At 46.8% G+C, this 21983-nt stretch overlaps 1 protein-coding gene and 1 pseudogene across 1 annotated transcript; one reads left to right on the top strand and one right to left on the bottom strand.

Moving 5' to 3' along the window:
* Window positions 1–571: 571 nt before the first annotated feature.
* LOC116464304 (heterogeneous nuclear ribonucleoprotein A1-like) lies at window positions 572–1266 on the top strand. The gene has a single exon (XM_032147578.3). The coding sequence runs from the start codon at window positions 700–702 to the stop codon at window positions 1264–1266; it is 567 nt and encodes a 188-aa protein (XP_032003469.2). The 5' UTR covers window positions 572–699.
* A 2554-nt stretch (window positions 1267–3820) lies between these two features.
* On the bottom strand, window positions 3821–19049 carry LOC116464305 (uncharacterized; annotated as a pseudogene).
* Window positions 19050–21983: the final 2934 nt, after the last annotated feature.

Here is a 21983-nt window from a genome sequence, read left to right as displayed (position 1 = left end):
CATGGGAACACAGCTGCCCTGTGACACTGATTTTAGCCCCGTGAGACCCGTGCTGGACTTCTGGCCTCCAGAACTGTAAGATTTGTGATGCTCTAAGCAAATCGTAAATTTGTGGAAACTTGTTACAGCAGCAACAGAAAACTAGCACAGGCAGCCTACGTGCTAATTCTCATCTTACCTGAGAATTCTCATCTTACCCTGAGGTGGGGTGTACAATACACCCTGTGTTAGTTGGAAAGCTGAAACAATTCTCTAATGCGAATACTGAAATCGTCAGGTCAGTGTAACTGTGACAGTCTGGGAGCAATGGAGGCTTCAGTGAGCAGGACCGGCTGCCTTTCTCGCCACCACAGCTTGATCTCTCTCACAACTTCCTCTCCACCTCCACTGACCTCTGGGTTGGTTTTCTCCTGCATGATCTTTCCACATGTCAGGGGCCTGGAGGCCCCCTACAAGAGCTGATTTTACATTTCCTTCCTAGAGGCAATCCCAGAACAAAAGAGAGCCGTTTTATTTATTTTTTTTCCAAGAGAATTAAATTGTTTATTGATTACACATGATAATGGATGATACACAAGCTTCATTCCCATCTATAATTTTATCTGGTACCATTATTCAATTAGATATATTGCATAGGATGTGCCAACAATTACTTTTATAACCAATAATTCCATGATTTTGCTTGAGTAATCCCTTTTAATGGTGATTGAAATCATGACTGACCGAGGCAGTGGCAAGAAAAGGGGCTTTGCCTTTGTAACCTTTGACGACCATGACTCCGTCGATAAGATTGTCATTCGGAAATACCATACTGTGAATGACCACAACTGTGAAGTTAGGAAAGCCCTGTCAAAGCAAGAGATGGCTAGTGCTTCGTCCAGCCAAAGAGGTCGAAGTGGTTCTGAAAACTTTGGTGGTGGTCGTGGAGGTGGTTTCGGTGGGAATGACAACTTTGGTGGTGGAGGAAACTTCAGTGGTCGTGGTGGCTTTGGTGGCAGCCTTGGTGGTGGTGGATATGGTGGCAGTGGGGATGGCTATAATGGATTTGGTAATGATGGAAGCAGTTTTGGAGGTAGTGGAAGCTACAATGATTTTGGCAATTACAACAATGAGTCTTCAAATTTTGGACTCATGAAGGGAGGAAATTTTGGAGGCAGAAGCTCTGGCCCCTATGGCGGTGGAGGCCAATACTTTGCAAAAGCACGAAACCAAGGTGGCTATGGTGGTTCCAGCAGCAGTAGTAGCTATGGCAGTGGCAGATTTTAATTAGGAAACAAAGCTTAGCAGGAGAAGAGAGCCAGAGAAATGACAGGGAAGCTACAGGTTACAACAGATTTGTGAACTCAGCCAAGCATAGTGGTGGCAGGGCCTAGCTGCTACAAAGAAGACATGTTTTAGACAAACGCTCATGTGTATGGGCAAAAAACTCGAGGACGGTATTTGTGACTAATTGTATAACAGGTTATTTTAGTTTCTGTTCTGTGGAAAGTGTAAAGCATTCCAACAAAGGGTTTTAATGTAGATTTTTTTTTTGCACCCATGCTGTTGATTGCTAAATGTAATAGTCTGATTGTGATGCTGAATAAATGTCTTTTTTTTTAATGTGCTGTGTAAAGTTAGTCTACTCTGAAGCCATCTTGTTAAATTTCCCCAACAGTGTGAAGTTAGAATTCCTTCAGGGTGATGCCAGGTTCTATTTGGAATTTATATACAACCTGCTTGGGTGGAGAAGCCATTGTCTTCGGAAACTTTTGGTGTAGTTCAACTGATAGTTACTGTTGTGGCCTGAAGAGAGCAGTTTTAGTAGTGAAAGTCCTGGAGGATTCTTAGTGGTCAGGATTGGGGAGCATGCCTGCATCCCACAGTGGCCAGGGCCCAGGACATATGCCTGGCCCTGTGATTGGCTGGTCATGGGCACAGGCCCCCGAGAGGGAGGGGAGAGTCCTTTCAGAAGAAGGGGAGGGTATGGGAACAGACCCAACCTGGCCGCCCCAGACCGTTACCCTCCCTGAGGTGAATGGAATGCAGAATCAAAGTACAATTATACGGTTTAAAGTTTTAAAAGTAAATAACAGAAAACTAAAAATAATTATGCCAAAATGATAAAACTTTGGAAGGATGAAGGGAGGAAGCAGAGGTGCATAATGAGGCCATTTCTTATGCTCCATCACAGGAGGTAGATAAATTTTCTCCAGATGAATAAAAAAATAAGGGTGCCTATACATGCTACTAAGCATTGTGGAGGCACCCACCAGAAGTACTAAAAATGGAAATGTTTACAAGAAGTTGCCTCTGGAGAGTGAGGCCAGGACTGGGGAGGGGAGAGGATAGAAACTGTTTTCTGTCACCATAAACCCTTCTCTCATGTTTGATTTGTTCCTGTTTGTTTTACATTGATCACAAGATGTGCTGTGAGAGTGAAAGATTTTTAAATATTTAGATGGATGTCCTGAGCTTTGATATGAAATGCTAATCTGATCAATATCTAATATTATAACTCCATTTGGGATAAAATTTTAGGGTCATGGGGAAAAAAACATAATTTGGAATCATCTTCATTCATATGCAAGTTATGCTTTTTAAGGAAACTCCTTGATTCTCATCTGCTGTGCTGAATCTTTAGGAGTTTAACCTGCTATGTCACATGTTTCAATAAAAGGGAGATGTTCCCAGCCTGTTAAACAACAAACTCGCCTGCTTAAATCAAAAAGCAATTACAAATGAATGAATGAACTCTTGTCATCACCCTCTCTCCAGAAGAGAGTAAGGCATATTCATTCTCACAAGAAGACCTGGCCTCGCCCCATTTCTCTGTTTCCCAGGCATATGGCTCATCTGCGTCCAGTATATGTTTGGCCAGGACACTGGATGTGTCCCACTCGGCTCCTGCCTCTTGCCCCTGCCAGTCTGGCCTACAGCCCTGGGCCTGAGGGGAGGACTGGGAGCCATCAGAGAGAGCAGCTGGCCAGGATCGGATTTGCCTTTGCATCTCTGGGGTCTGGGTTGGAGCCCAGACTCTTTCCCTAGATCCCAACTCTGCTTGCCCAGAAGTCTTGGCCTGGTACCCAAGTTTCCTACCAACTCAGATGTCACAGCCACCCAAAGCCCCAAGGCTAGGAAGCTCACTAAGGCCACCTGCTCCCATCCACATCCATCTCTTACGTTCACATCCCGTCTTTATCAGCCCTGGTCTTTCAGATGGCCGGGAGCACCATCCCTCCTGGTGGCTGCTCATCCCCAGACGTCTCCAGGTAAGTCAACATTCACTGCCAGGCTTCCCTCCATTCCTGCAAGGGGCAGCACTAGGTCCAAGCTGTGGGAGCCACTGAGGCAGAACTCAGCCTGCCCTGCCAGCAGAGGCCTCACGCAGCCAGCTGTGGCCCTAGGATGCTGGTCTGCCATGACCCAGGCCTAGTGCTCGATGCAGAGTTACTCTTCAGGCCCCAGCTCCTTCATGCAGGGCTCCCGGGCCACATATTCAGAGTTAGATTCCCCACCCTCCCCCAGGGATTTGGGTCATTGACTTACACCAAAGCTGGAAGCCATAAATCAGGAGCCTTCATTGGTCTCATTCCTGAACCCACCCCTGCAACGTTTGGTCATCGCCCCATAGGCCAGCCCTGGCCATCCACCCATCTCCCTGATGCTCCCTCCATCCTTCTCTGGGACTCCTCTCCTTCCTGCTCTTCCACCACTGCTGACTCTGCCTCCTCGTCACTGTTCCATTGGGAGGCCCATTTCAGAGCAAATGAGCCTTCTGTGTCATCAGCCTTTCTCTCCTCCCCTGGGGGCACTCTCCTTTGCCCTAGATGGGGGCTTCTCACTCTCCCACTTCCAACTTGGCTAAGGACCCAGCAGGACAGGGAGCCTCTTCCTCTTCCCCTTTGCCCTCCTCCCACATCCCATCATCTTTCGCTCTCTGGAGGTTGGGGGGAGGGGCAGGGTGGAACCATTTACCTCGCTTCTCACTCCCAGGACCTCCCCTCCACGATCACCATCTCCCTCTCCTCCCATGCCTGTAGGGACAACGTCTCCCCAGCTTGGCCTCAGTGCTCTGGGACCTCCCCAACTGCACAACAGGCTCCCAGGCTAGGAATGCTTTTGTCTCAGCTCCCCTCTAGACTTGGGGAGCCCTCCGTGGAAAACCGCAGTCGAAAAGTGGATTTAGCATCTGCATTGTTCAGGGTCATGGCAAGAAATGGCATTGAATGGTTCAAATGATGAGACTTCAATGGCAGTAGTCCTTACAGAAGTGTGGCCAGGTGAAGAGGATGAACAAGGGATGTTGAGAAGCACGAAGACAAAGAACTCTAGGATGCTGTTACCCATGGGGCTAACGAGACAGAGAGGAATAGTGTTGCCAGAGCCAGTAGGAGCTGGAGATGTGGAGAAGGGGCTTCCAGCAGGAGCTGATGTCTTGGAGAGACACAGCCTTGGGCAGGGGCAGTGGGGACGGGGTGGGCAGATACCCTGACCACTCTTCCTCTCTTCCTATACTTTGGCCTTCCAGCTAGAGTCTCCCACTGGCTAATTCCAACCTCTGCCCAGTCAGTAAGAAAGCCCAAGAGGCAGCTTAAAGAAGTCAGGTTCCCGGGGTCAAGCAGGACACATGGCTGTGGGGGTGGGGAAGGAGAGTGGGCAAACACCCTGAAACTAAAAGGAGAGTAGCAGTGCAGAATCCAGGGCCACTGAAAACAGTTCCCAGAGTCCAACTCTTTCATTTTGCAAATGGAGAAGCCAAGGCTGGAAAAGGTTAGTGATTTTCCCGAGTCACACAAAGTTCGTGGCCAGGCTGAGCCCAGACCCCAGATCCCCATCCCCCTTGCTGCCTGTCATACAGCAAAAGCCTTGACACCAACACTCCCTTCTGTGGAGTCTCTTGTAGTGTTTATGCACTAAAAATCATTTTTAAAACATTTTAATAGGGTATATTGCTTTGAATCCCTTCCCCAACAGGAAATATGCTGGCTGGCTGGCAGAAGGCTCAGCAGCTGACCTTGAGCTCCCTTGCCCTCCCCACATCCAGGCTGAGATTTTCCATCCAACGGTATTTCCAGAGCCCAAGCTGAATGGAGGAGGCTGGAATTAAACAGTAATAGCCCCTTCCAGTTATCGTTCTGTAGCCAGCAGCTAGATGAATATTCAGAAAAGATCGGAGGGGAAATCTAATTGAATTCAAACATAATAAATTGAAGCCTACTCACTGGATTTATGGTCATGTCTTCTGGCATCTTTTAATTTTGCATCACATTTGGAGGCAATCAAATTAGGGCGCTAATTAGCGGCCGAGGGAGGGGAGGCTGGAGCCACACTCGCTGCGGTAATGAGATCTCTGCAGCGGGATGATTCAGAAGTCGGTTGCCGGGGAGGCTGCAAGGGCACAGTGGTCACTGCCTCCTTTCAGGAAAGTTGTTGGGAGGAGCAGGAGGTTGATTGTAGGAGGGAGCAAGGGTGGAGTCCAGCCCGGCTACTCACCGGGTAACTGTGGCCTTCACCGCCCACAGTGTCAGACTCCTCCTCGGTGGGATAGCGGCAGTGCCTGCCTCCGAAGGCTAAATGAGTAGGAAATGAGATAAGAGGTAGAAACCATGTCTTCCTCCAGCCCTGAGAGTTTGATAGCCTCTGCCCTCTCATCCCATTATGGCCCCATGGACAAAGCTCCTTGGCCCCCGATTCTCACCCATGGACCTCTGGTTCGTACTTGTGAGAAACAAACTTACCCGTCCAAACCCAAAGAATGGACTCAGAGACCCAGAGAACAGCGAAAGTGAAACTTTTAATGATGATCTTGCAAGATCGGGTGTCTGATGGACAAGCACACCCAGCAGTTTCGACAAGCAGTTTCTCCCTAGAGTATGGGTCCCTCCCCCAGTTGCTCATAGACTGAGTACTACGGGGTCACAATCTTCCCGGATGTTGCCTATTGATTGTTAGTCAGGGGCTTTAGGTGTTTTTTTTAGGATTGTCTTGCTGCATTTTGTTGCAGCTCACAATGCATTGCAATCCTAGTCAGCTCAGGGGCTCTTCAAGTATTTGACTTACGACCTAAGTAGCTAGGCAGGCTGACAAGAAGAGACAAATCAAGCTATCTTGCAGACTAATAAACTTTTATCTTAAACTTTTTTGGTTTGGGTGAGGGCAACTAAGTGGGTGGGGAAGAGGGAGGAAGAGGGAGGCTGAGAAGCAGGCATCAGCTATCCAAGCAGGGGCCTAGTATGTCCTGTTGCTTCTATAGTTTGCTGACCTAAGCCGATTCAAGGCACTTGGTCTTAGGAATGGACCACTGTATACATTATTTCCTTCAGACGCCCACCATGGACACAACGCTCAGCTCATCCTGGCAGCCTGGTGAGATATGGCCTTGCCGCTAGAGCCGTTCCAGGCATCCCTACCCCAGACCAGGGGACTGGTCCAAGAGACCTGAGCTGGAACCTGAGAAGAACATCCAGACAGCAGCCAAATAGGTGCCTGGCGCAAACAGGTGTTCAGGAAACATGGGCTTTCTCATCCACCCCAGTCCCTGCACAGGGCCGAGGAGGAGGAGGGCAGGCAGCTTTCCTGTCTGACACAATCAAGCATTCACTTATCGAACACCTCGTATGCCTGTGGTGCCAGGCAGGATGCAGAATGTTATCCCATCCCATCCTCATTGACCATAAGGGAAATATGAACACATTTCACTTTGCAGATGAGGAAACTGAGTCCCAGTGAGAATAGGCATTTGCTCATGGCCACACGGCAGGTAAGAGATGGAGTCAGCAGCCAAACTCAGGTCTGACTGACTCCAGAGCCTTCGCACTCTCTGACAAGCAGCTCCACAGAACCATGGCTGCCCAAGCAGGTGACTCCACAAGAGCCTGGAGCCTCTGGGACCCGGACAGGGAAGTAGATTGTAGCCTTGTGAGAGTTACATCATGTGATGAGGGCTTTCTGATCCCACAGTCTACAGAGGGAACCGCAGATGGAGCTGAGCAAAGCCAGCTCATCCAGGCAGGGGCTCCAGTGAGTGCACCCTGCTGCTCGTCAGGTGGTCAGCCTTCCAGCTTCCCCAGGGAGTACCTACATGTCCCCCCAATGCTTACTGCCCACTCCCAGGAGGGGCTGCGTGTCAGAGCAGGCCAGAGCACCAGATGCCCTGTAAGGGTGTGTCTCTGTGTGTTTGTGTATGTGTGTGCACACACATGCACGTGGAAATGTGTGTGGGTGTGTATACACTTGTGTGCATGCACAGAACTGTGTGTGCTTATAAGTGTGTGTCTCTGTGAGTGTGTGAGAGTGTGTGTGTGTGTAAGTGTGTGAGGTAGGCCAAGCAATTCCAATCACTTATTTTCTGAAATGTCCTCAGATCCACCCAGGTGAAAGGAGCTAATAAATACGTCATTATGATCACATTTTTGACTGTTAAAATACAGTCCTGATTATATTTGCAATGACGACAGTTTACTTTATCCAACACAGTAGGTGATTCAATTAAACCTCTCCCCATCTATCCTTGGGCAGCCAGACAGGCCAGCATTTCCAGCCACAGGGAGAAGAGGAGGCAAAGGTGACACTCCCATGGGCGCGTACTCTCTCATCACATTCTTGATGCTTCCTCTGTCTTGGTTTTTTGAGGCCCCCAGAGCTTGGCCAGGTGTCTGCTCATTAACATATTAGGCCTGAGTTCAAATCATGAGCCCCATGAGCTGAAATGCACCCCAGTCCCCCTGCCCACTCCACAGAGCAGTGCACCTGAAGCACAGACCTGACTGAGTGAAGAAAGTCTTGACAGTAACCACCTGATGTTAGCACAGATGCCACAGACTTAGGGCCCCGCAGGATGCCAGCTGCATTCCCAGTGCACCCACACTTCCAATCACTGGCTACCAAGATAGAGGCTCCCACTCAGGGCTTCAAGTTGAATAAATAATTCACTAGAATGACTCACCAACCTCTGTACTTACAATTCCAGTTTTATTGATTGGTACAAATCAGGACAAGCTAAATGAAAAGATGCACAGGGAGAGGTCTGGGGAGATTCTCAAATGCGAAGCCTCCCAGAACATGGTTATACAATTACCAACCAGGGTGGTTCCACTGAGCTACAATGTCCAGAGTTTTTATTGGGGTTTTGTTACCTAGGCATGATTGATGAAATCATTGCTTACACCTTTGTACTCAATTCCAATATCCACTCTCTCCCCAGAGGTCAGGCTGATATCATGTGGCTCAAAGTCCTGACCAAACTTTATTCACATGGCTTGTCTTTCCATGGTTGGCCAGCCTGCATCCTGAAACTATGGAGTCCCACCTTGAAGCAACTGGTCAGCATAAACTCCGGTGTGGCCCCAGGGACCCATGATGAATAGCAAAGACACTCCTGCCACCCTGGAAATGCCAAGGGTGTAGAAGCTCCCTTCCAGGAACCTAGGACAAAGCCCAAGTGCTTCATTTTACAACACCATGGGCCCCCTAAAGTGTCTGGTGGCTCTTCATTGCCTTCTGGGTAGATCCAGGCTTCAGCCTTGCCTAGAAAGCCCCTTCCTCCTTGTCTGCCCTCATTTCCCAGCTCTCTGGCCAGGTGCCTTTTGTTCCAGCCACACTGGCCTTCTTCACTTTCCAGACATACCAGGCCCTTTCCCACCCCTTTCTTGATGCTTCCACTGTCTTGGCATATGTGACATCTGCTCACCTCTCCATCTCCCTAATGAGGCTATGAGCACCCAAAGGCACCCTCAAGGCCCACACATTTTAGCTGTCCTGGATGACCTGAAGCCACACAGTGCAAGGTCTGCAGAGACGGTGCCATTCAGAATCCCTGAGGCCCTTGGCTGGGAGCCATATTAATGGTCCTTCCCTGGCCTAGAGAGACGCTGCACCATTCTCGCGTCCTAAGCATGGCATGGCCACAGTATTTGCATTCACCTTTATTTCTGATCATGAAGTTGAGCAAGCAGCTGACTCAAGGGCCAATGATCCTGCCAAGGTCTTCCTACAGGTGTTCCCAGCAGGCCTGCTGGCCAGGGGTGTGGTGCCACAGGTGCTTATCATGGGCCCACTGCAGGATGGCTGGTCCCCAAGCAGCCCCACCCAGAGAAGCTTCCACCACGATCCTGAGGCAATGCCTGAGGCCTCTGGAGAGTGAGGTGACTATCACTGTTGGGGGGGCATGACCAACACAGGGTGCAAGTCAGTTTCTTGGGTGCTTACAATGTTCAATTATTTAATCTGAGTGCTGGTGACATGGTTCCCTTGGCAAAGATTAATCGAACCATATAATTATAATTTGTATATTTTTGTATATGTCTGTTCACTTCAATAAAAATTTACATAAAATGTCCTGTTAAAAAAAAAGCTACTCTTGCCCCAGCTTCTTAGCATATGCATAAAGCGATGCTCAACAAGCATCTTACTGATCACGAGAGTTCCCCCAAGGTGTTTATAATTGGTTCTCAGAGAAATGCTGGCTCCCTCCTTCTGTCCCCTTAGCTGAAGCGGGCTGTGCATGATACAGCCAGAGGAGGGAGGCCATCAGTGTTCTGCCAGAGTTATTTGAATTTAAGCCCCTGCACTCTAGAATTCTTGAGGCTACCCAAAGCTTCATGGAGCTCTATGATGAGACTGAAGGTGCAGATGCCTATTTTGGCATCTAAATCAAGTGAGGACACATTTATGCAAGGACCTTAGGCATCCATATCAGTCACAATAAACAGTTTTTGAAATAGTTTTAATTATTTTTAAATAATGCATAATAACCTCAAAACCTAGTGGCTTAAAACAATAATTTGTCACTATCTTTCACAGTTGAGGGAGTTGGCTTAGGCAGGTGTAGTGTGGGGTCTCTCCCTGGGTTAGTCAGATGGCGTCTGAGTCATCCAAAGGCCCAACATGGCTGGACATCCCAAGTGGCTTCCTCACATAGCTGGCAGCTGGGAACCGAGTGAGGGCTGTGGTCTGCAGGCCTAGGCACGGCTCCTCCATGTGGCTTGGGCCTTCTCACAGCATGGCATCGGGATCAGAAAGGCAGGAAGTGGAAGCTGACAGCCTCTTAGCCCTGAGCTTAGAAGTGGGCACAGCACCATGTCCCTCACTCTATGGGTCAGAGAAGTCATAGAGCTCACCTAGATTCCAGGGGATGGGACAGAGACCCCACCTCTCAAGGGGAGCTCTCTAAGTGGGAAATCCATGACCATGACTTTGAAATGAGGTTGGATCCAGGAGTCCAAGCAAGGTCCTCAACTTTCCCTCCCCGTCTCTGGCCTCTGCAGGGCTCTACTGAGCTTCAGCTTCAGACACAGGCTCCCCAGGAGACAGCTATGGTGCTCAGCAGGTCCAAGCTCAGACTCCTTAGAGCACTCAGTTTCCTAACAATGGACCCTAGTTGGCCCTGCTGTCCACGTGCTGATCCCAACCTAATAAGCACGTCCAATGTGTGACACACTCTGGCCAATGTGGGTCCTCTGACTGCCCTTGTGGTGGGCAGTGGGGGGCTCTTTATTATTACCCCCACCACAATCACATAGAAAGTTGGTAAGGAGGATCCCGTTTCTCAAAGCAGGGAACCACAGAGCTCATACTGTACTCCAAATCCCCTGCAATGTGACCTACAGGTCATGCAACCAGCATTAAGTTACAAAGAGAAAGGTGGGTACCTCTGGAACTCCCTAGGTCTCCTTTTCCAGTCCCTACCTTGGGATGTCCAGCTGTCACTCCCCCCCCACGTTCTCCCCCTACCCTCTGGGCCTCCCAGGACACCTACCTCCCCAGCCTTTCCTGCCTCCTTCTCCAGAAGGCCAACTGCTTCCACTGGCCACTTCAGATGGGCTCATCCCCCAGCCCTCCCCCAGCCCTCACCCTTCTCTTGAGTTCTAAGAGGATAACATCGTCGATATGATTTGGCTGTGTCCCCACCCAAAACCTCATCTTGAATTACGATCCCCATAATCCCTACGTGTTAAAGTTAGGACCAGATAGATGGAGGTAATTGGATAATGGGGGTGGTTTCCCCCATGCTGTTCTCATGATAGTGAGTGAGTCTCGTGAGATCTGATGGCTTTGTAAGCGCCCAGCATTTCTCCTGCTAACATTCATTCTCTCTCCTGTTGCCCTGTGAAGAACTGTGAGTCGATTAAACCTCTTTTCTTCAGAAATTACCCAGTCTTGGGTGTTTCTTCATAGCAGCGTGAAAAAGGACTAATACAACTGGCTTCTAGGGATAGCCGGGGAGTACCCCCGGCATAGACTGGGGGCCACATGGATTCAACATCAGACCACAGGCCTGTTACAGGAGGAGGCGAAGCCGCCGGTGGAAGGCACACGAGGGATCTGAGTCCTTTTCCTTCCTGCCTGTCTGTGGCCCAGGGAGCCAGTGGTGGAGATGACACTTTTTTTTTTTTTTTTTTTTTTTTTTGAGACAGAGCCTCACTCTGTCTCCCAGGCTGGAGTGCAGTGGCTTGATCTCGGCTGACTGCAACCTCCACCTCCCAGGTTCAAATGATTCTCCTGCCTCAGCCTCCCACATAGCTGGGATTACGGGCGTACACCACCTCATCCGGCTAATTTTTGTATTTTTAGTGGAGACGGGGTTTTGCCATGTTGCCCAGGCTGGTCTCAAACTCCTGATTTCAAGTGCTCTGCCGGCCTCGGCTTCCCAAAGCGTTGAGATTACAGGCATGAACCACCACGCCGAGCCAGAGATGCCACTTCTAAGGTGTCGTTAGGTTTGGGAGGCCATGCAGGCCAATGGAGGGACAGTCGTGGTGTTCTGCCTTTTGTTATGGAATAATTGTTATTAAAATCCTGGAGTGGGTTGAATTGTGGCCCCCACAAAAGGTTGGTCTGGGTCCAAACTCCTGGATCCTGTGACTATAACCTTATTTGGATAAAATGGCTTTGTAGATGTAATTAAATTAAGGATCTTCGGGTAAGTTCGTCCTGACTTTGCCATTTTTAATTAAGTTGTTTGTCTTCTTATTATTTAATTGCAGGAGTAATTTTTATATTTTTGATACCAGTACTTTGTCAGATATAAGTTTGAGTACTCAGTCCTTGTAAGAGACAGAAAAGGAGAGACACACACAGAGGAGAAGGCCGTGGGAGGCTGGAGGCAGAGATCAGAGCCACGAGCCAAGCTTGGAGCTGCTGGAAGCAGGAAAGCAAAGAAGAACCTTGCCTGGAGCCTAAGTAGGGAGCACAGCCCCGTGACACCGTGGTTTCGGACTTCTGACTTCCAGAACCATGAGAGAATAAATTTCTGTTCTTTTAAACCATGAAATTTGTGGCAATTTGTTACAGCAGCCCTAAGAAAATAATACAAATCTCCCTTCACTGTCAAAAGTGCCTGGGTTGGAATCTATTGTAAGGACTCCCAGAGAGCTCTGGGGAAAGGAAACAAGGAGCCAGCCCCCTAGGCCTGGGCCTGACTGAGGCTGGGGACCAGAGGCTCAGGTGGGGCCCTGGAGGCCAGCAGGAGGTCCCAGCCCAGTCACCAGCATAGGAGATTGACAGGAATGAAAGAAAATGTGTTGAGGGGTGTGCCTTAGGTCACAGGTCCCCAGCAGCCAGCAGCATCTGGAGGCTAGCTGGGGTCCTGGGTCCTGGCCATCTCTAGTCCTCAGAGACACAACTGACGTGAGTGTCAGTCCATCCTCAGGCTCACAGCCCTGAAATCTCTCTCCTCTGAGACAGAAAAGGAAGTTCATGTCAGAATCGGAGCACAGAGAGATCATGAATAAGCTGATCTCAGTGGCCCACTCACTGCCATCCTTGCTCCTCTGAGCACCATTATACCAAATCAAAGCATGGAAAATCAATGAATCTGCAGCCCAGGATGCTGGGTACTACATCCATAGCCCAAAGAGCCCCTCCGGGGATGGTTGCTGAGATACTAAGGGAAGGATACTTTGGAAAGATGGAAAAGTAAAAATATTTCCTACACCCTTTCTTTTGGAGAGACTGTACCTGTATCTGGGATGCACAGGTGAGTTCAAACACCAGGGCATTTGTGGATGATGCCCAGGCTATACTTGAAGCAGAGCCGTCTCCTTCCCTGAGTGCCCTGCTCCTGAATGACCTACTGCAGGAGGCAGTGTCAGGCCCTGGGCTGTGCGAGGAAGGGAAGGCAGGATGCAGTGAGCCAGGGAAGGACCCAGGACAGGGCTCAGTGAAGCCCTACCCTACAGTGATACAAAACTGCTGCACAAGCTGGTCCCCAGAGAGCAACAAAGGAAGACTTAGGAGGCAGAGAGACTAGGAACACCAGTGCGGATGGGAGGGAAGTCTCCAGCCTGAAAAAGAAAGTGGCCAATGGAAGAAACTAGGAAATAAAACATGGTTGCGAGTAGGGCATTCCCTACTTCTTCATATGAGTCCGGGTTCTAGGAGGTGAATATGCGTACAGTCACATGCTGTGTGACACTTCAGTCAACTACAGATGGTGGTCCCATTAAATTATAATGGAGCGGAAAGAATCATCGCCTGGCAACAACCTAGTGCAATGTATTATTTAGGTGTTTGTGGTGATGCTGGTGTAAACAAACCTACTGCACTGCCAGTTGTATAAAATCTAGCACATAGAATTATGTACAGTGCATAGTGCTTGAAAATGATAACAAATGACTGTTAGCAGTTTATGTATTTACTATACTATACTTTCGTGATTATTTTACAATGCACTCCTTCTACTTATTAAAAAAAAAGTTAATGTGACATATCCTCAGGCAGATTCTTCAGGAGGGATTCCAGAACAAGGCATTCTCATCACAGGAGATGACAGCTCCATGTGCGTGACTGCCCCGGAAGACCGTCTGGTAGGACAAGATGTGGAGGTGGAACACAGTGATATTGATAATCCTGACCCTGGGTAGGTGTGGGCTAATGTGTGTGTGTCTTCATTTTCATTTTTTTCTAATTTAAAATTTAACAAAAGAAAAAAGCTTATAGGATAAGGATATAAAGAAAGAAAATATTTTTGTACAGCTATACAACGTGTGTCTTAAGCTAAGTATTAATATAAAAAAGTCAAAAAGTTAAAAAAATAAAGTTGATAACATAAAGAAGCTAAGGTTCATTTATTATTGAAGGAAGAAAAAGATTTTAAATACATTTAGTGTAGCCTAAGTGTATAGTGTTTATAAAATCTGTAATAGTGTACAGTGATGTCCTGGGACTTCACATTCACTCACCACTCACTCACCAGCTCATCCAGAGCAACTTCTAGACCTGCAAGCTTCATTCATGGTAGATACCCCACAGAGGTGCATTACTTTTTATCTTCTATGCTGTATTTTCCCTCTACCCTTTCTATGTTTAGCTATGTTTGGATATACAAATATTACTGTGTTACAGTTGCCTGCAGTATTCAGTACAGTCACATGCTGCACAGATTGGTAGCCTAGGAGCAACAGGCTATGCCATGGAGCCCAGGTATGTAGTGGGCTGTACCATTTAGGTTTGTGTAAGTACACTCTATGATGTTCACACAATGACAAAATCCCCTAATGATGTGTTTCTCAGAACACATCACTGTCATCGAGCAGCGTTGTGTATTAATCCATTTTCAAGCTGCTGATAAAGACATACCCAAGACTGGGCAATTTACAAAAAAAGAAAAAGATTTAACGGACTTACAGTTCCAAGTGGCTGGGGAGGCCTCACAATCACGGCGGGAGGCAAGGAGGAGCAAGTCACGTCTTGCATGGATGGCAGCAGGCAAAGAGAGAGATTGTGCAGGGGAACTCCCCCTTATAATACCATCACATCTCATGAGGTTTATTACTATCATAAGAACAGCACAGGAAAGATCTGCCCCCATGATTCCATTACCCTCCACTGGGTCCCTCCCACAACACATGGGAATTCAAGATGAGATTTGGGTGGGGACACAGCCAAACTATACCACCGTGACTGTAGTCTCTTGTGTGGGCTCCTTTAACTCATCATAGTGTTTCTGAGCTCCATTCTTCTTGTCATGTGTATCTATAATCTCTCCTACTTTAATGTTGGGTAGTATTCCATTCTGCAGCTATATCACAATTTGCTTATCCATTCTACTGTTTGGGGTTTTTCCCCAGTTTGAGGCTACTAAAATTGTTATAAATACTTGTTTATAAGTCCTTGTGAACACGGGTGGTTTTATTCCTCTTGAGTAAATAAATACCTAGGAGAGGAATTTCTGTTTTTTTTTTTATTTTTATGGATACATAGTAGGTGTATATATTTATGGAGTACATTAGGTGTTTTGATACAGGCATGCAATGCGTAATAACCACACCAGGGTAAACAAGGTATCCATCACCTCAAGCATTTATCATTTCTTTGTGATACAAACATTCCGATTATACACGTTTACTTATTTTTAAATATACTAAAAATTATCATTGACTGGCCAACCTGTTGTGCTATCAAATACTACATCTTATTCATTGTATTTAACTCTACTTTTGTACCCATTAACCACGCCCATTCCCCCCCCCCCACCCCACACCCACAACCTTTTCCCAGCTCTGGTGACCATCATTCCACTCTCTATCTCCATGAGTTCAATATTTTTAATTTTTAGCTCCCACAAATGAGTAAGAACATGCAAAATTTGTGTTTCTGTGCCTTTTAAATTCATTTAACATTATGTCCTCTAATTCCATCCATGTTGCTGTAAATGACAGGATCTTATTCTTTTTTATGGCTGAATTGTACTCCATCGTATATATGTACCACAGTTTCTTTATCCATTTGTCTATTGGTGAACAATTAGAGTGATTTCAAATCTTGGCTATTGTGAATAGTGTTGCAATAAACATGGAAGTGCAGCTATCTCTTTGATATACTAATTTCCTTTCTTTTGGGTATTTACCTACCAGTAGAATTGCTGGATCATAGGGTAGTTCTATTTTCAGTTGTTTGAGGAACCTCCATACTGTTCATCCTAGTGGCTGTATTAATTTACATTCCCACCAACAGTGTATAAGGGTTCACTTTTCTCCACATCCTCACCAACATTTGTTATTGCCTTTCTTTTGGATAAAAGCTATTTTAACCGGGTTGACATGGGATCCCATTGTAGTTTTGATTTGCATATCTCTGATAGTCAATGATGTTGAGCACCTTTTCCTATGCCTATGTGTCATTTGTATGACCTCTTTTCAGAAGTGTCTATTCAGATATTTTACCCATTTTTAATTATATTATTAGATTTCTTCCTATTTAGTTGTTTGAGCTTTGCATAGATTCTGGTTATTGATCAGATGGGTAGTTTGCAAATATTTTCTCCCATTCTGTCAGCTGTCTCTTCACTTTGTCATTTCTTTTGCTGTGCAGCTTTTTAACTTGATGTGGAAATTTCTGTTTGTATAGTAAGTATATATTTAAACTCATAAGAAACTTCCAAACTGTTTTTCAAAGTCACAGTATTATTCCTGAATTTCCACTAACATTGTACAAGAGTTCTAGTTGCTCCCGATTCTTACAAAAATTCAGAATTGTTGATCTTTAAGTTCAGGCATCCTTGTGGTGTGAGGGGTCATCACATTTCCTCTATGTGTAATGCTGCAGTGCATCTTTTCATGTGTTTATTGGTTGTTGCGGGAAGTGTCTGCTCAAAATTTTCGGCCCATTTTGATCAAGTTGTTTTGTCTTCTTCTTACTGATCTTCCAGAGTTCTTTTTAACTTTTGCATGCCATTACTTTGCCAAATACCTGTGTATATTTTCTCCTGGTCTGCAACCTGCCCTTTCATTTTCTTCATGGTGTCTTTTGTAGACCAAAAACTTTTAATTTCAATAAGGCCCATTTATCAATTTTTTTCCTTGAAAATTTTATGTGCCCTGAGAAATCTTTGCCTGCCCAAGTTGTGAAGATTTTCTCTTACGTTTTTCTCTAGAAGCTTTACAAATTTAGCTTTTATTTTTGTCTGTGATCCATTTTAAGTTATGGTATAGGTAAAGGTTGAAGTTCACTTTTTTCACATATAGATCTTCACTTGTTTTAGCACCGTTTATTCAAAGACTGTCTTTTTCCCCATCAAATTACTTTGGTAACTTTGTTAGAAATCAACATATTATGTATGTCCAGAAACAGGACATCTAATTCTGTTCCTCTGACGAATTGTCTAAACTGAAACCTATACCACATGTCTTCATTACTGGCTTTCCTGTAATCTTGAAATAAAGTAGATAAGTCCTCAACATTCATTCTTTTTAAAAATTGCTTTGACTATTCTAGACTATTTGTACTTCCATGTAGATTTTAGAATCGCTTTGTCAATTTCAACCAAAAATCAGGAGAGCTGACTTCTTAACAATATTGGCAATTCACTTTGTCTCCGCAATGTTTCATAGTTTTTTACGTAGGGTTTTGCTCATCTTGTGAGTATTTTCAAATGGTACTATAGACAGTATTATTTATATAATCTTCCAAATTGCCACAATTTAGGAAAACAACTGATCTTTTGTTTATTGACCATTGTATCTTATGACCTTGCTAAATTCGCTTATTTTAGTAACTTTTTGTAAGTTCCTTAGGATTTTCAAGTACGTTATTATTTCTTCTATGAATGGATTCAGTTTTACCTCCTCCTTTCCAATCTTATGTCGGTATTTCTTCTTACCTTATTGCACCACCTAGGACTTCTGGTACAATGTTGAATGACCATGGCAAAAGTGGACATTCTTGCCTCACTCCCAACCTAAGGAGGAAAACATTATATCTTTCACCATCAAATTTGATAATACCTGTAGGTTTTTCGTGACTGCATTTTTTCAGGTTGATGAATTTCCCTTCTACTCCAGTGTTTTAAGAGGATTTTATTATTTAGAAAAAATACATCTTGAATAAGTATTGCATATTGTCAAATGCTTTTATAACATCTATCTAGATCATCACATGGGTTTTCTGCTTTAAACTGCTAGAATTGCATTCATTGATTGGTCAATTGCACTGATTAACTTTGTATTTCTAGGGTAAGCACTCTTGGCCATGGTGTATTACCCTCTACATATATTCCTAGATTCAACATACTAAAATTTTTAAGGATGTTTGCATATATATTCCTTTTTTTTTTTTTTGGAGACAGAGTCTTGCACTGTCTCCCAGCCTGGAGTGCAGTGGTACGATCTCAGCAACCTCCACCTCCCAGGTTCAAGTGATTCTCCTGCCTCAGCTTCCTGAGTAGCGGGGATTACATGCATACACCACCACACCCAGCTAATTTTTTGTATTTTTAGTAGAGACGGGGTTTCACCATGTTGCCCACGCTGGTCTTGAACTCCTGGCCTCAAGTGATCCACCCACCTCAGCCTCTCAAAGTGCTGGGATTACAGGCGTGAGCCATGGTGCCCAGCTGCATGTATATTCCTTGTGGACATTGGCCTATAAGTTTTTTTCTTGTAGTATCTTTTCTCTGAGTTTGATATCAGGGTTATGCTGATCCCATAAATTAAGTTAGAAAGTCTTTCCTCCTCCTTTACTTTCTGCAAGTTTGTATAAAAGTGATACTACTACTTCCTGGTGACTCCCGCCCCGCTCCTCCTCCGAAGAGAGATCTGGGCCGCCGACAGGGGCCCTCCGCAGCCACCGGGGATGGGACTGGGGGGTCGGTTCCCGGCCCGGTGCAGCCGCCGCCGGGCAGACCGCCTGGCTTGGCCGCAGCCACGGCGACTTCTAGCCCCGGTTCTGCGAGGCTGGGAGCGCCAGCCAGCTTGGGAGTAGCCAGGCAGCTGTTGCCAGGAGGTAGAGGGCGCCCAGGTGGTGGAGAATGGCCTGGGCCGCCTCTGGATCGTGAGTGCACCTGGCCTGAGAGCCCGCCAGGCCCTGCCCCCGCCGGGCTCCTCCTCTGCTGGAGCTGAGGACCTCTAGCCAGTGACCCTCTGCAGCCACCGGGGATGGGGCTGAGGGCCGGTTCCCGCCCCTGTGCAGCCGCCGCAGGGCAGACCGCCTGGCTTGGCGGCAGCCACAGGGACATCTGGCCCGGGTTCTGAGATGTGGGGAGTGCGGGCGGGCTCGGGGTTGCCTGGAGGCCGCTGCCTGCACACAGAAGGCGGCTGCAGCTTGGGTGCCCAGGCGGGCTGGAGGTGCATGGTCTGGTGGGCCTCGGGATCGCCAGAGCTCCCAGCCTGAGGCCCCCAGGCCGTGTCTCCCGCCCCATTCCTCCACCAGAGGGAGATCGGGGCCGATGACATGGGCACTTTGCAGTCACCCCGGATGGGGTTGAGCAGGGGTTCTCAGTTCTCATCCCTGTGCAGCCGCCGCCGGGCAGAATGCCTGACGTGGCCGCAGCCACTGGGACACCTCGCGGGCCGGGCAGGCCAGGGGGTGAAAGCGCTGGGAGGCGGGTGCCTTCTTGCCCTGTGGCGCCTCTGGGCCCCACGGCTTGTCGGCCTCCGGCGCGCAGGGTTCCCCAGCATCCTGGGCGCCAGCCCGCTGCCCGCACGAAGTCAACTTAGAGAGGATGAACTTCGGTTGCCTTGTCTGGCTGGGCTGCCAGGCGGGGCAGCTGACCTGTTGATCGGGTGGCTTTTTTCATCTTCTTGCTCACAGAACAGCGGGCTGGGAAGCCAGGGGACGCCGGGACCTGGGGCTGGAAACCACATCTGCCCACAGCTGCAGCCTCGTGCACCTGTCATCCTGGTGGCGCCCTGGCGTCGGAGAAGCAGCAGACGCGGAGCTCCTGAAGCTGGCACCGCTGCAGCAACCGGTCCCGGTGCAGGCGTCAGTGGAAGGCGGCCTCCTCGCGCGGCTCCCGCGGCCCCAGGACCAGGGGTGCGGCCAGCACCGCCCTCACGCCCCGCATCTCGTCGACATTGTCCTCCCTGGAGGCTGCTGGACCTGAGCGAGGCTCGCAGCGATCGGCCCCGCGAGGACGGGCATGCAGGGCTCAGGATCCCGCCCTCTGGCCCTGCGGCACCGCACCTTTCAGCAGCAGCTGGAACTCCTGCAGCAGCGCCTTGGGTGGGATGCTGGGGCCCGGGGGTCCTGGCAGGCCGAACTTCAGCTTCTTGTCTTGGCCCCTGATCCTCCTCCTGTTGTTAAACCTTTGTCACTCTGCAACGAAAAGCATCCAGGCGTCCTTGATTTCGACACTGCGTGCACGCTCAGCTGAGCTCATCGGATGGGCGGTTCTCCCCAGGGCCCGCTGGCAGCTTGTTCCCGGGAGGCGGCTCCTTCTGGACGCAGCTCTTTGTAGGCCCATCAGGCTCAGGGGAGCCAAGGCCCGCCGCGACCAACAGGCCTGTGGAGAGTAAGAGTAAGGTGGGCTCTGCAGGGCAGCAGCCCGGGACCATGAGAGAGGCGTGTCAGTCTGGGCTCCAAGCACAGCCTCTCGGGATTCCCCGGGACCTACGGCTTATAATGCGCTTAAATCCCACGCCTCGACCGAGAGACAGCAAGTCACCGTCACCGCCTAGGGCCCCTGACCCGCTCCCACTCTCGCTGCAGCGGAGGGTGTGTGGGGGAGAGAGGGACGCAGGGAGGGAAAAGCGCGGGGAGGGCGAACATCTTTTCATAAGCTTTCCCCCTTCTATATGCCATCTCTGATGGGATCCTCTTTAGATCTTTTGTCCATTTACTAATTGGGTTGCTTGATTTCTTATTGTTGAGTTGTAAGTGGTTTTTAATGGTCTGGATGCAAGACAGGTTTTTTACAAATATTTTCTCCCTGTCTGTGGCTTGTTTCTCCATTCTCTTAATATTTCCTTTCCCAGAGCAAAAGTTTTTAATTGTAACGAAGTCATACCAATATCTTCTTTCATGGTAGAAATTTGTCTTCTATGTACTTTAGTGTTGTATCTACAAAGTAATTGCCAAATCCAAAGTTACCTAAATATTCCTTTTGTTATTTTACAGAAGTTTTACAACTTTTGGATTTAAGTGTAGTTCTAAAATTGAACTCATAAAAGTAGAGAGTAGAATGATGATTACCAGAGGCTGTGTTGCTGGAGAGAAAAATGGGAAGCTGTTCACAGGTGCAAAGATTCAGTTAAACAGGAGAAATGCGTTTTGAAATCTATTGCACAGCAGGATGACTATAGTCAATAATAATATACTGTATATTTCAAAATAATAAAAAGTAAATTTCAAATATCTAACCACAGAAAATAAAATTGAGGTGATGGATATGTTAAAAAAAGTGATACTACTACTTCCTTAAATATTTGATTGAATTCACTAGTGAAGTCATTGGAGCCTGGAATTTTCTTTGTGTGAAGGTTTTTAATTACAAAGTTAATTTCTTTAGTGGTTATAGAGCTATTCAGGTTATCTATTTTTTCTTCACTGGGCTTCAGTAATTTTTCTTTTGAAAAATTTTCCCATTTCCTCTGGGTTGTCAAATTTGTTGCCATAAAGCTTCTATAATATCCCCATATTATTTCTTTAATCTCTCCATAGTCTGTGATTTTTATTCCCTCTTTTATTAGTGATGTTGGTAGTTTATGACTTTTTATTAGGAGTTTATCAATTTTATTGATCTTTTCAAAGAAATTTTTATCTTATTGACTTTCTTTATTATTCCTTTTTCTATTACATTGTTTTCTGCTATTAACTTGATTTCCTTTCTTCTACTTACATTAGGTTTAATTGGCTTCTCTTTTTCCAGCTTCTTAAAGTAAAGCTTAAATCATTGACCTTGGACTTTTTATATTTTCTAATAAAAATCATTTAAAGTTATAAGTTTGTCTCTAATCATTACATAAATTTTGCTATTCTGTGTTCTAATTCTTATTTAGGAAAAATTATTTTAAAATATCTTTTGTGATTTTCTCTTTGATCCATGTATTATTTAAAAGTATGTTGCTCAATTTCCAAATACTTAGGGATTTTCTAGATATCCTTCTGCTATCAACTTCTATTTTAGTTCCACTGAATTTAGATAACATGTTCTATATTATTGTGGTCCTCTTAAATGTATAAAAACTTGTTTTCTGCCCCAGATATGGTCCATTATAATGAAAGTTTTGTGTTCAGTTGGAAACAATGTGGATTCTATGAATATGGTGAATTGCATTAATTGATTT

This window comes from Hylobates moloch, unplaced genomic scaffold, assembly GCF_009828535.3.
Source record: "Hylobates moloch isolate HMO894 unplaced genomic scaffold, HMol_V3 SCAFFOLD_384, whole genome shotgun sequence".
Lineage (NCBI taxonomy): Eukaryota > Metazoa > Chordata > Mammalia > Primates > Hylobatidae > Hylobates > Hylobates moloch.
Note: the sequence above shows the minus strand (reverse complement) of the source record. Positions and strands in the feature narration are given on the sequence as shown.

Bases quoted from the DNA above. Each gene is read 5' to 3' on its own strand.
- LOC116464304 (XM_032147578.3), top strand. From the start codon at position 700: ATGGTGATTGAAATCATGACTGACCGAGGCAGTGGCAAGAAAAGGGGC.